Source organism: Lepidothrix coronata, unplaced genomic scaffold (assembly GCF_001604755.1).
Source record: "Lepidothrix coronata isolate B3197 unplaced genomic scaffold, Lepidothrix_coronata-1.0 Scaffold105, whole genome shotgun sequence".
NCBI classification, from domain to species: domain Eukaryota; kingdom Metazoa; phylum Chordata; class Aves; order Passeriformes; family Pipridae; genus Lepidothrix; species Lepidothrix coronata.
The window spans coordinates 2,811,284-2,824,864 of record NW_016690285.1 but is presented as its reverse complement, the minus strand read 5'-3'; the positions used below and the strand labels follow the sequence as shown (position 1 = coordinate 2,824,864).

The window sequence follows — 13,581 nt, the reverse complement described above, 5'->3', positions numbered from 1 at the left end:
CTGTAGGGCACGGCAAAGATCCACGTGTTTGGAAAGGAAAATAAATTTTGCACGTTTTTGCTTTAGTCCCTCTTTATTTGTCTAGATTAAATCCCAATCCTTCCCTTGGGAAAAAGTTCTCATAAATTCAAACACCAGACAGTAACTGGATATCTCATGGATCTCTAGATCCATAGCAACTTGCTATGGGGATTTATTATAGAATGGTTTGTTCCTTACATTAAAACGTGTGTTTCTTTCTCTCTAAACAAGCAGCAGCTGGAAGGGACGTGCTGGCTGGTGTCACTACAACCAGACTGTGGTGCTTATGTATGTGCATTAATTGATTTGAAGAAGTAATTCTTTTTAAGCAATGGGAACAGGACTTTTGAACTCATGCTCTCAAATAGTTTTTGAAGAAAAATCAGTATTTTGCAAAGGTCAGAGATTCCTTCCCAGCTCCTTCCCTCCTCCCATCCCATCCCAGCAGCCCCAGTCGGGGTGTGAGCTGCCTGCCACAAGCCCCAGAGCCAAACTGGGCTGCCCAGGCACGGCCAGGGGTTGGGTTGGTGCTGAGGACACGCAGGGTGTGTGTGTTACAGGCTGCTGTAAGTGTGCATAGCACTTCTCAGCAACAGCAGACAAGATATTCTGTGAGGCCTTGGGGAAAATGAATGGCTACAGGAACAAAGTTTCATAGAAGCAGGGTTTAAATTGGAATACTTGGCTTTTTTCTTTGGGAGGACAGTGCATGCTGTGAAATGCATAGAAACTGTTGAAGTCTGATTTGGTCTGTTTGCCTCTTTGGGTGGTGCAGGTTGGATTTCTCTCTTCTTCCTCCCTCTGAGAAACACAGGACAGGGGCTTGTGTGTACAAATATCCTTGTGTATATTTATTTATTTATCTTTTTTTCTGGAAGTCAAACTGCTTGAAGAGACAGCAAATAGGTAATACATGCAGAGTTTTCCCGGTGTCCGGACTGCTGTGTGCTCCTGTACCTGCAGTTCCCCCACTCCAGCCAGCTCTGGACCTGTGTGCTCAGCCTCCTGTCCTGGCAGAGCCGAGCTGGGCTCCTGCAGGTCCCTCCTGCCCTCCCTGGCCGGTCTGACAGGAGAAGGGCCAGAGGAGCCCGGGGTGGTGCCCTGGGGGGGCCAGGCCGTGTGATTGTTGGAGGTTAAATATTGGCCCGTGTTAAGGATCCTTGGGGTGCATCAAGGACAAGGGAGGGAAGGTTCCCTGGGGAGGGGGGATTTGGAAGGGAGGGTGTCTCGGGGAGGTGAGGGGCTGAGCACTGCCTCAATACCGGGGGTCAGCAACGTGTGGTCGTTTTAACTGATGATAAAGCCATTACTGAAATGTTTCTCATAATCGGCAAAACAAATCCATGTCAGGAAATAAATGCAGAAGTAATGGCTTGGCTTTCATCACCAAGCACTTAAGCAGCCTGCTAATGATTTGAAAAGGCACAACAGAAGAGATCCGAAAGGGCAATATCAGATTTATTTTCAATTTTCATCTGCTTCACTAGAGTTAAATCTGAGAAATGAAGACAAATACCTGCACGTAAGGAGCATGGTAATGCCTCAGTGCCTCTGTCAAGGAGAGGGACTTGGGTTTGCACCTACTGCTTGCTGCTGCTTTTGACTGGAATTTTGTGGCATGTGGTTAGGCCAGAGAGTCTCTGTAGGAACTGAGCAGCAGAGGACAGATGAGCCCTTCCCAGTCACCAGCCCTGTCTGCTGGATTAAATCCCATGAGCCTTGACTGCAGTTCATTTCAGCTCCTTGGGCGTAGTGGTTGTTTAAATGCACAGTTTAAGAAACTGCAGAAGAGTTTCTTTTCAGAAGCCTGTTAAATAATCCTTCTTTCACAGTAGAAAGGGGAGGTGTTATTTTCCTGTAAGGACTAAATATTGTGGCAAAGACTGGAAATACACAGGCAAATTCACTCCTTTATCTCCTATTTTAGAGGGACCAGGAGCCTTTGCTGTACACTGGAAACAGCCTGAGCTGTTGCACAAGGTGTAGTTACCTGTTTCCAGCAGCAGGGAAATGGAGCTGGGCCATTGAAAGGAAAACCCTTGGAGAAGCAGCTTAAACTGGGAAATTACTCCTCAGGGAGGAACATCTCCTTTAAATACATTTCACTGTTTTTCTCACCATCCAGCACTGGTTTTTGCTGGTTAACAGATGCTATTTCAAGTTTTCTGGCAGAGTTCTTTTCTGTTTCCCCTCAAAGCCCAGATAATACAATTTTACAGACCACCTTTTCAGTTCACAATAACTTAATTTTATAATACCTAGTTCAGAGAACGTATCTTCTATATTACATTCCTGCTTGGTACTGGGAGGGCTCGTGTTTCCCTACTAGCAAGCTGCTGTATCTGCAGTGTAGTTGCATGTGATGTTTCTAATTCTAAAAAGAAATTGCAGTAAATGTATGAATTTTATAAATGAAGGAAATTACTTGGGGAAACAAGACACAGTAAAAATGATATCAATCAGCTTTGGGTTGTGCTGTGTTTTGTATAAGACACGGATGAAAGACACTGCTAAACACTGATTTTCGGGTGGTTGCGATTTCAGACAGCAGTGGAAGTGTACAGAGCTCTCTCATCTTTTTCTGCAGCTCCAGGGTGGCCGATGGAGTTATGATTCTCCCTGTGCTGATGGTGATGGCGTTCCCGTCCCCGAGCTGGCAAGGTGAGTGTCCTGCATGCTCAGAGCCAGGGCTGCTGGGCCTCCTGGGCCTGCTCTGGAGCCCCCTGCCCCCGTGGTGGCCCCACGGCCCCTGGCCCACAGCCCCCGCTCGTGTGGAGAGCCACCAGCACGGGCAGTTCCCCTCCACAATGGGATGTCTGCTATTTCATTTCAAGTTGCTTCAGGGGATGTTGGTTGCCCATTTCTGTATCAGATGTACAGCCTGTAGCATGGACATAGTCTTCCCAGGGGCTGGGGAGGGAAATGGGAAGCCTTATTTGAACAGGTTGTTGGGGGAGGTAAGGAGAAGGTCTTTTAGCCCATGGACTGAGGTGCAGCTGTATTGCTTGTGTTCTTTAAGCTTTTTCTATGCAAAGGCTCTTTGGAGGTTTACTGTGCTGTTTGGTGACTCTTCCATGATTACTCCAATAAGGGCTTTGGGTTTGGCAAGTGACTTTTCCATAACTGGTTTACACAGCTGTGTGAATGTGAAGGTTTTCTGACACACAGGGTGTTTAAGGTTTGCCTCAGCAAAATGGGGAACGGTATTTCCACTGCCATGGAGGGGCAGGAATAGTTCATTTGAAGCTCTCTTGGATGTTTTGAGAGATGAACTCTGAAAGATATGTATTTGCTACTTCACAAACAGCCTTTGGAAGATGTTGAATAAAAGCTTTCTGCGAGTAACTTGCTTTTCTCAATTTTAAATTTTAAGTTATTCAAGAGGTGTATCTTGTGTCTGCTGTGGCATATCTGTGCTCTTCTCTATGTACCTCGTGTAAACTCTTTCTGAACTACTCTGAAATGCATTTTCAAATGTTGATGCAAATACTAAAAGGCAGAGTGTATTAAATGGAATGGGAGAATGGGTGGTGGAGGTGAAGATTCAAAATGCATGGAGGTCTAGTGGTTGACTTTAGTCGTGTCTGTGAATAGGAAATTAAGACAAAGTTTAAAAAAGAGAGTGTCTTGGATCTTGTTCTGTTAAATACCCAGATTGCTGGAATCAGCACTGTGTGTTGTTGGCTTTCACAAAGGGAATAAAAAAACAAAACAAGGGAGCTCCAATGTTGATACTTTCACAGCAATGAATTAATAACAGGACAGGCAGTGTTGGTTAGATTTTTCCCCTCTGCTGAGTGTCCCTGTGCAGATGTCCCTCCGGGGGTGTATGTATGAGAGGTGGTGTAAAATGCCACTGAACTCTGGAGTGTGAGTGCTTGGAGTGGGCAGACAGGAGTGTGTTTCTTTGGTGCTGAAATGGCTGAATTAGTATCGTTAGCTCCTGGTCGGTGGTTCTTCAGCTCTAGCTGCAAATAATATCTCTGTCCTTACAGAAGATTTCATTGTCTGATGGTTTCGTTACCTCTAACTGAAGCTATTAAGAACAGGATGATGTTTCTTCCTCAACTCTCCCTTCTACAGATGATGAACTGAAGCTCAAGATGGTGCACTACGAATGTGTGTGTGAAGGCATGTCCTGTGGGAATGGGGATCGGTGCCAAGGCCAGCAATGCTTTGCTTCCCTGAGCATCAATGACGGGGCTAAGGTTTACCAGAAGGGCTGCTTCCAGGTCTATGAACAGGGCAAAATGACCTGCAAAACACCTCCGTCCCCTGACCAGGCTGTGGAGTGCTGCCAGGGACACCTGTGCAACATGAACATCACTGCACAACTGCCCTCTTCCAAAGGTGAGAGCTTCATCAGTCACCTGGGGACTTGGAGGAAGAAAAGGGCTTTGATCTGCTGTGGTGGGAGCAAGATGGCTCCAGTGCTGGATGAAGGAAGGGGTTAATGGGCACAGCAAGGCCCTCTGTGCCTTGTTGACCGCCCTGGAGCCTGCTGGCACACAAATGGTCTGTGTGGGCAGGGCAGTGATGGGGTTACAGGGCATCACTGGGGATGGGGTGGAGGTGCTGCCTGTGAGAAATGGCCCTGTGCAGGGGGGGTTGTGGTGACAGCTCTGCAGGGAGCACATCCTCTGTGCAGTGTGCTCACTCCTCTGGCTGTGGCACGGCCTCTGTCACACCGGGTGGGTCCTGAGGTAAGGGTCTGTCAGTGCTGCTGGATTTAAAGACTTCCTTTGGCAATCTGCAGATTTACTTTTTTCCTCTCTCTCTTTTTTCCCTTCTTTTTCCCTTCCCCTCTCTTTTCCAAGGGCAAACCTTTCAAGGAGAAGCTGCAGGTTACAGTATGGAAACACGAATCATCGTTATCCTGCCTTCTGTGATAGCGTTGATAGTTTTTTCTGCAGTAGCAGTGCTGATCATCTGGAGAAGACAGAAGAACCACATGGAGAGGCTCAGTTCTAGGGATGCAGAGTATGGCACCATCGAGGGCCTCATTGCCTCGAACGTGGGGGACAGCACGTTGGCAGTAAGTGAGCTGTGTGCAGGGGGGAGCTTTCCTCACTGCCAAACTCCCCTCTCGGCCCTCTGGGGGGCCACATCACTAACAGGACCTTTTCCTGCCAGGCCACTTGGCCTCAGGACTTCTGTGGTGATGTTCCTGGGCTCCCAAAACTGCAGTTGTAATGAATTTTAACCAAAAGACAGCTTTGGCAAGTGTAGCATCGCTCTAAGCTGTTCATGTTCCTGGAAATAATGTCTGAACAGCAAAACAGAGTGTGCCTGACTTGGGTGACCTGAAGTGATGTGGAAGGTGTAGAACTGTGCTGCATCTTTGATGTATGACTGCCCAAAGGGCTGGAAAAGATGTGATGGTAGGGGAAGGAGAAAATACAGATAATTTTGATGTTTGAAACCTTCAGACCTGACTGCTGTGATCTTGGTAGCAGGGCTCTGGGATGACTGGGAAATCAGTGGCACTTTGTTGACAGAAGACCAGTGAGAGTTTTAAGAAATGTGCAATGCTTACTCAAAGCTCAGTTTTCAAAGTATGTTCTCGTTCCTGCCGTGTCTGGAAAATATAATGACTTGGAGAATGTTCCCTTTCTGAAGGCTGACTGTGCCTTCCCCTTCCATCTGAGGCCTGAGCACAAGTGTCCCCGCAAACTGTCCTGAGCTCTCTCGAGCAGAGCAAGTAAGGCTTCAGGCAGCTGGAGGGTTTGTTCCTGAAACCAGTGCGGAGAGTTTTCTCCTCCTTGCATTGCTGAGATAAAATCCTCAACAGTAAGAGGCTGGAAAAGGTTTTCCATCTTGGTGGTGTCCCACCATAATGTGCTTTCACTGCAGGGTTGAAGAGGGTTAATTAGCTGTTTTAAACCTGTGTTACTGGTTTAAAACAACCAGACTGGATATATTCACCAAGAACCAGATGTGTGCAACTGGTGATCTGTCCTTAAACACTGATTTCCAGCTTTTACCAGCTGTTATCTCATAGTGCCAGATCACTTCCAGCCATTTGCAAACCTTTTGCACTTCGAGATGTTTAATGTTACTGGAAACAGTGATAAAACCTGGGAAGAATAAATCAAAATTCTTTTTCAAAGGCCTGGGAGGAGTTGGGAGCTCTGAGGGCTTGGTGTGGTGGAGCTGTCAGACCCCTGAGTGATGGTTGTGGTGCCAGCGGCCTCCCCGTGGGTGATGCACAGACAGTCCTTGTTACTTCCCGTGTCTAAATGCTCGTCTAAACAATAAGTCTTTTTTAGATTTCAGATTTTTCTTCTCCATTGTGTTTCAGATCACCGGTTTTGTCACACATTAGATGAGTTTACCTTTATGATTAGTCTCCAGTGTAGCAAGTGCTTAAAGCCCTAAGCTGCTTAATGGGCGTGGAAAGAGCTGTGGCCTCTTCAAATCTTGTTTTTACAGTGACTGTAGATAAGTTTGGGGTTGGTTTTTTGGTTTTGGGGTTGGTTTTTTGGTTTTGGGGTTGGTTTTTTGGTTTTGGGGTTGGTTTTTTGGTTTTGGCGTTTTGTTTTTTTTTTGCCTCTGATATAAGCAGGAAGAAAAATGAGCTCTCAGTTTGTGTTAAAAAGCAAGATAGCACTCTCTGTCATTCCTGGATTATCTTTTTCTTGAGCCCTCCTTAAGATGCTGTTAGAAGAAATGAGATTTCATGGATCTAATTCAAGCCCAGCAGTGCAGTTTGCTGGAAATACTAGAAAGTTGATTATACTTAGGCTTTTTTATCCTATTTTCCTTTATAAAGAAAAAAAAAAAGTCCAGCAATAGTTGTTAATGCTTTGAACTAGTACAGAACTCCTGGCCATAAAAGTAGCTGGGCATTAGCATTTCACAAGGCTAATGGGATTTTAACATTCAATTAGGATCTCACTCATGTTTGTTATAAGCTTACAGTTCAAAGTCTGCTTTCTGTGCACCAAGAATACCAGAAACTGATAAAACATTTGAGAAAGATTTGTTACAGAGGATTTTCTGGAGTATCAATGACAAATCTTTTGTAGGGGGTTCGGGTAAATCCCCTCTCACCTTGTTTGAAAACTGTTTTCAGTTCTAAATACGAGCATCAAGCCTGAACAAAGCTCCCAGTGACTGTTACCTGCCACAGAATGACTTTGTTTGAGGGACTGTCGGTCCAGTGGTTCAGCCCCTGCAGGGAAGGGGCCTGGCAGTGAATTAGCTGGGTATTGTCTTGTAAAGAACTTGTGATTTGGGGCAGGGACCTGATGTTTATCAGCAAAGCCCCTGTGGTGCAGGTGGGATGTGGCTGTTTCTGGGGATCTGTTCTGGGCCATTTGAGAAGCTTCTGGTGTGCCAGACCTGTTCTCTGACCCGGTGTTCCTGTGCCCCTCACTGCCTGCTGAGGGTGCTGGGCTCCTGCAGCTGGCACCTGTTCCCATAGAGCTCAGGATGTCCCTGCCAGTCTTACCTGGGCAGGTGACCTGCCTGACAGCAAAGTGCTGCATCGTGGGGTTTCTGTTCTCTGTTACTGCTACTGCGACTTTTAGCGTCGAGGTTTGGGGTGTGGTTGTAAAACAGCTGTCTGGTGACATTAAGGTGCCCTGTGGCTCTTAGGGCACCTCTGTGTCTGACAGGTATGAGACAGGGCCTCTGAAATCCCTGTTCTTCCCTAGGATGGTGTCTGGAGGTTCAGTGAGGTGCACTAGGACATCCCAGACACCACTGGGTGTGGGTAGGCAGCAGTTTGCCAGTGGTTCTCAGTGTCAGAGGCCAAGGGGGGCTGGCAGGAGCAGGGCAATGAGGATGGCTGCAGCCCCTTCCCCCTGCTCTGCCAGGCTGCAGCCCCTTCCCCCTGCTCTGCCAGCTGCAGCTCTGCTTGGAGGGACGTGTGCTTCCAGAAATCCACGCTCAGGCTCAGAAGTGGGGGGGGTGGTACACGGGTGAGGGGGGCCTGGGTGGCTGTGCACGCCCACCTGCTGGTCCAGCCCTCCCAGAAGGGCTCAGTTTTGGGATGCTCACCTGCTCCAGCCCTGGAGTGTGCTTCCTGGGGGCCTGCAAACTGCATAGGGGTGAAGGTTTTAAGTACAGAAATCAAAGAAAATGTATTTCTTTTCGAGGTGCTCAGATTATTGCCAGACATAGGAAACTTTGGGGCAGAAAAGCTGATATTAACCTGTTTGAAAGAGGTATCAGATACAGAACTGAGAGAACATAAGGTAAGTAAGAGAAAAACAAAGTGCTGAAAAAGGTTGGGATCTCATGGCAGAGGATAGTTGGTAGGCCAGGAGCGAGCTTCCAGTTTCACAGGCATCTATCGTCTTTTGTTTATTAAATGAAATGACTTATTAAACAAATGCTACTTGTCCCTGAGTGACCAAATGGCATCCCCAGAGCCACTGAGATATCCTGAGCTGTAACCTACCTGCCCCATGCAGGGTGTACCTTTGTGTGTGTAAACAGGGAAAAATGGGGTTCTCAAGGCTTGTAAACTTCTGCTTTTCCTTTTGAACAGGATTTGTTGGACCATTCCTGCACATCTGGAAGTGGTTCTGGACTTCCTTTCTTGGTGCAAAGAACGGTGGCTCGTCAGATCACGCTTGTGGAGTGTGTAGGTCAGTGCCAGCCTTGTTCACATCTGGTAACAAATGCAGAGAGAAAGCTCTTATCTCCCATCCTCATCTTTCTCCTCAGTTGTTTAGGTAGTATATGCAACTTTTCAGGCTTCAGCTGATGGAACATGCTTGGTTTTGGAAAGTCAAGTGAAAAAATTCCTTCCAGATCTCTGCAGAAGAAAGGGGCAAATATCTGTGCTTTGTGATGGAACAATTTAAACTTTATTCAGCAAGGCAATGCTAGAAAATACAAACCAGACCTGTCTGGGTACTGTGTGAGCTAAATAAACTGCTTTTAGAAAAGCAAGCTCAGTTTGAAGTTTGACACTGTGAACACCATTTGTTCATTAATGGTGTTCAACTCAAAAGCTTTACAACTAGAAAAAGGTCACCTGGGTTTGAGATCTGGAGTTGGAGCATCAAGCAAAGTGGCAAACATGGTATTTCAAATAGAAACCTGTGATTTTGGGCCGTGGGAATGGGAACATGAATGTGTTGTAGTTGACTTACTCTGCACTGTTCTTTGGAACCCTGCAGGCAGTGATGTGCTGCTGCTGCTCTTCCCCCTTAAAGAAAATCTCTCTAGTAATTCTTCCCTAAAAGTCTTCTGGGTCTTTAGTTTTTTGTGGGACTTTAGTGTTAATTTTAGGGATTAATTAAATTTTACTTTGGCATATATTTATTATTAATTGAATAGTGTTAAATTTGAGTTTAGTAATTTTAGGAAGCATTTGGGTCAAAGATACCCGGAGGCAGTGACATTGAGCCAAGATGCTGTACTGGCACTAAAGAGGTGAGGAAGGCATGAGAAAGAAGGAAGAAAGGACTGGAGTATGTTGTGTGCTGCTGCTTCAGTGGTCTGAACTCAGGGTGGTTTAACACCTTCCTGTCAGTCCTGAGAAGGTTCAGCTCATCAGGGTGTCAAATCAAGCCCAACTGTAACAGATGAACCTGTGAATCCGCAGGGACCAGGCCTGCATTTACCAGTGTTCCTGTGCTTTTGGCTCAGTATATATTGAGTGGGCACAAATGTTCACACTTGCCTGAAATCCAAGTGTACACCCTCTGATGCACCAGGAGCTGTGGGGTATGACAAACATGGTGATTCTACTACTTGTGACAGAGGCATTTCTGTGTGTGTGTACGTGTGAGTCCCCGTGTCCCTGGAATGGTGCCTTCTCCCAGGTTAGCTCAGGCTGGCACCATTCCCAGGGCCCTGTGTGTTGCCCTGTAAGGCAAAACCAGATGAAGGCACCTGTGCAGGCGGTGTCCCTGGGGTGACAGCGGTGAGGTGTCCCTGGGGTGACAGGAGGGAGGTGTCCCTGGGGTGACAGCGGTGAGGTGTCCCTGGGGTGACAGGAGGGAGGTGTCCCTGGGGTGACAACAGCGAGGCCTCAGCGCTGGGTGTCTCTGGTGAACCTGCTGCTGGTTCCCACGTGCCTCTGAAGGACACGGAACGGCAGAGCAACGAAGGGCAGAGTTTGGGTGTTTAGGGTTGCCAGATCTGGCACAGTTCATGGCCTTGTGCCTGAGGCTGCTGTTCTTGGGCTGTGATGGAAATGGCAACAGCCAGAATTGTTCCAACATGCCTTGTCCAGGACGGAGCTTTGTGCTTGGGTGGTTCTTAACGTCATACATTCCTTCTAAGCTATTTGGGTAAAAAGCTTGGTGTTCAGATGGTGTGTCCTGATCTCCACTGAACAGGGGTGTGTTTTGAGGGGGGTTGGTTTTTTTTTTTTATACTTTTTTTGTTTGTAGGTGAGTTTGGGGTTTTGTTTGTTTCTAAATCATCATTTTGTGTTTTGTGTTGACTGTTTCTGCAAGGGCTGCTGATGTAATAGAAAAGTAAAGGTTGTATCCCCAGCATTACATATGCTTCCTGTCCTTCTAACTGCAGAATTCACATCTTTATTTGTGTTGTGCACACTGACCTTGCCATGTGCTACCAAAGTCACTTTGCTGCAAAAACACTTTCATTGCTGGTGGTTGAATGGTGACACCTCCCAGTTCATGCCCTCCTACTGCACTGGTGTGCAGGCAGGAGAGATCCACACTCAGAGGGCTTGCAGTCAAAACAACAGGAGAAGTGAAGGGATGGTGGACCACAGCGTGACTCCAGTGGTACGAAGTGCATGATCAGACCACACCAGTGTGATATTTGGGCCATGACACCTGAGTTTCCATCCTTTCAGCTCATCCTGCCCTTCTCCTCGGTGAAGGTTCTTAGTTTACAACTTCTGTGTTTTTTTCCCCATCAGGAAAGGGCCGTTATGGAGAAGTTTGGAGGGGTCAGTGGCAAGGAGAACATGTTGCTGTGAAGATCTTCTCTTCTAGGGATGAAAAGTCCTGGTTCAGGGAAACTGAGTTGTACAACACTGTATTGCTGCGGCATGAGAATATTTTGGGTAAGTAGGACAGCCACGTTCTGTATCCTGGTGTGGCTGGTTAAAGGTGAGTTACCTGCATAGGGAACTTTGCATTGCAAGGCACGGCACATTCACCAGGTATCTTGCAGTCTTTAGGTTCCTGTGTTGTGATAAACAGTTGAAGGGAAATTTTCAGAGAGAGACCTGCCAGGAGGGGGCTGGGTCTCAGGTGGGGAGTGTGTGGTGACAGCCGTGACTTGTTGCCCTGCAATATTCCAGCAGGAAGCAGATTAATCAATTAATCAGTTGGTGGCAGCACAGCTCACAGAAAACAGTGGAGGTTCCACAGACCCCTATAGAAGAGCTGCCCCTTGCAGCTCTCACCACAGAGACCTGCACAGTGTGTCAGGGCAAGTTCTGGTGGTTCTGTGTTTGTTTGTAACTTCAGCTTCCCCGCAGAAATGGAGGGAGAAAAAGTGGGGAGGAGTTTATAAAGACATTTCAGGATTTGAATACTTTCCCTAATGCCTGAGTAAAATGAAGTACGAATCCATTATTTTCTTCTGTTTTGCAGTCCTGCTCATGGTCAGAATAAGCTCCTTTGGTGTTTAAACTTCAGCTGTAGTTGAATGATGTATCTCATTTCCTTGTAAATATGGAAGTACTGTGACCCTTGTGCATTGCTCGTACCTCGTGTGCTTGGTTCTGAGAGCTGGGAAAATGGCTTTGTTGTGTTGGGCCATGGTTGAGGTTTAAGCAGCCCTCTGAGTCCTAATAGACATGCCCTCCTGTCACTGCTGTGCCACCTCTACAAATAAAAGCAGCAGCCCATTTTCTGAGTGCTGACACTGCCTCACCCGCAATCTATCTGTCTTCAGTCAGGTTTTCCTTGGGCTCCTTATTCTTGCTTCCTGTCAGAGAATGTTCCTTGGCTCTGTAGCTCACCCTGCTAGACGTTTGTCTAATGTTTCCTGAAGCAGTTCCTTTGTTACTGCAAAAATAATTTGATGGCCTCCTGAAATGTGAATTATTGAACTTCCCTTCCCGAGAGAGCAAGTGACTTGGCTGAAATTACACTGCACATTTCCCTTGGTCCTCTACCTGTGTTTAGTCTTTCTTGATAACTGTCAGATTTGTTGCCTATTTTGTAGACTTTTTTTAGATGCAATATTAAACAATATCACAGATTACAGAAGCGTCACATTGTGCAGAAGTCTGACTTCAGGAGAGAAGGCAGTGGGCGTTCTTTCTGATAAATGTCGTATGTGAGCTTTCAGTAAACACGGTTTGTTCCTCTGACTTGGGAATAAAACTGCTGTTCCAGCTAAAGCTGTTGAGGTCACTGTGCTGGTACAGACCCAATGCAGAGGAGGCAGGAAGGGAGCTACTCCTGAATTTGGGGCTCAATTTTAAGACACCACATTTTTGAAGGCACTCTCGAGGTTCACGAGTTTTGAACAGAAAATTTTCTCTGTTCCTTCGTAGAAGATCACTGTGTTTGGGCTACATGCTTAACCCTGTTCTCAGCAACCTGCACTAGCTGCCTGTGGGCCCTAAAAATGGAAGTGGTTGCTCATGGCTTGATCCTTGAGGTGTTGCTGCTTTCTAGTGTGATTCACTCAAGTGGGCAGCAGCAGATGTGCTATAACCCTGGGGTCTTTCTGTTTGACTGGGAGCTTCCCTACCCCCAAGTCCTTTAAAAAGAAGGAAAAATAAAAATAAGTGTATTTTTAAAGTATGTGGTCCTAACAAGTAGTTGTTTGGTGTGACTGACAAATACATAAATGTGTTCTTGTGAATAGGTGTGAGTCAGACTTCCAGAATCTGTCAGCTCTGTTTCCATCACAGTGATACCTGCAGTCTGCAGTGCAGGTGCAGAAAAGTTGTAATTAAACAGTTTTACATTGCGAGAGGGGCCTCAGAATTGATTCTTCTCTTGGGTGAGTCTTGAAGGAGCTCTGTCACTTTGTTTCCTTGTTTCTCCTTTGTTCTCTCTCCCCAGGTTTTATCGCCTCCGACATGACCTCCCGGAACTCCAGCACGCAGCTGTGGCTGATCACGCACTACCACGAGATGGGCTCTCTGTACGACTACCTGCAGCTGACCACGCTGGACACGGTGAGCTGCCTGCGCATCGTGCTGTCCATCGCCAGCGGGCTGGCACACCTGCACATCGAGATCTTCGGCACGCAGGGCAAGCCGGCCATCTCCCACCGCGACCTCAAGAGCAAGAACATCCTCGTCAAGAAGAACGGGCAGTGCTGCATCGCTGACCTGGGTGAGTGCAGCCCCTGCTGCCCGCAGAGATCCACTGCTGGGGTGGCTCCACAGGTAGAACCCTTGGAGCAGCCCCGCAGTACTCTCGCAGTAGCCCCGCAGTACTCTCGCAGTAGCCCCGCAGTAGCTCTCAGTAGCCCTGCCCTGCCCTTACTCGCCCTCCCGGGATCCGGCGCTCCCCGCAGTGCCCGCGCCAGCCGCCAGATGGCGCCTGCAGCCCAGCAGCGCGTTTTGGGCCATTTCCTTGGGTTTCCCTTGTTCAGTTCCGGACATTTCCTTGGGTTTCCCTTGTTCAGTTCCGGACATTTCCTTGGGTTTCC

General features: G+C 47.3%; 1 protein-coding gene across 5 annotated transcripts in view; it reads left to right on the top strand.

Moving 5' to 3' along the window:
- Nucleotides 1-13,581, top strand: part of ACVR1 (activin A receptor type 1) — a 69,606-nt gene that overhangs the window by 46,645 nt on the left and 9,380 nt on the right. For all 5 annotated transcript variants that reach the window (XM_017823773.1, XM_017823769.1, XM_017823771.1 and 2 more), the window contains exons 2-7: nucleotides 2,609-2,682; nucleotides 4,105-4,371; nucleotides 4,839-5,056; nucleotides 8,519-8,618; nucleotides 10,877-11,023; nucleotides 12,987-13,262. In XM_017823773.1, the coding sequence (XP_017679262.1) occupies nucleotides 2,631-2,682; nucleotides 4,105-4,371; nucleotides 4,839-5,056; nucleotides 8,519-8,618; nucleotides 10,877-11,023; nucleotides 12,987-13,262 (1,060 nt within the window). In that variant the 5' untranslated portion in view covers nucleotides 2,609-2,630. The remainder of the gene's footprint in view (nucleotides 1-2,608; nucleotides 2,683-4,104; nucleotides 4,372-4,838; nucleotides 5,057-8,518; nucleotides 8,619-10,876; nucleotides 11,024-12,986; nucleotides 13,263-13,581) is intronic.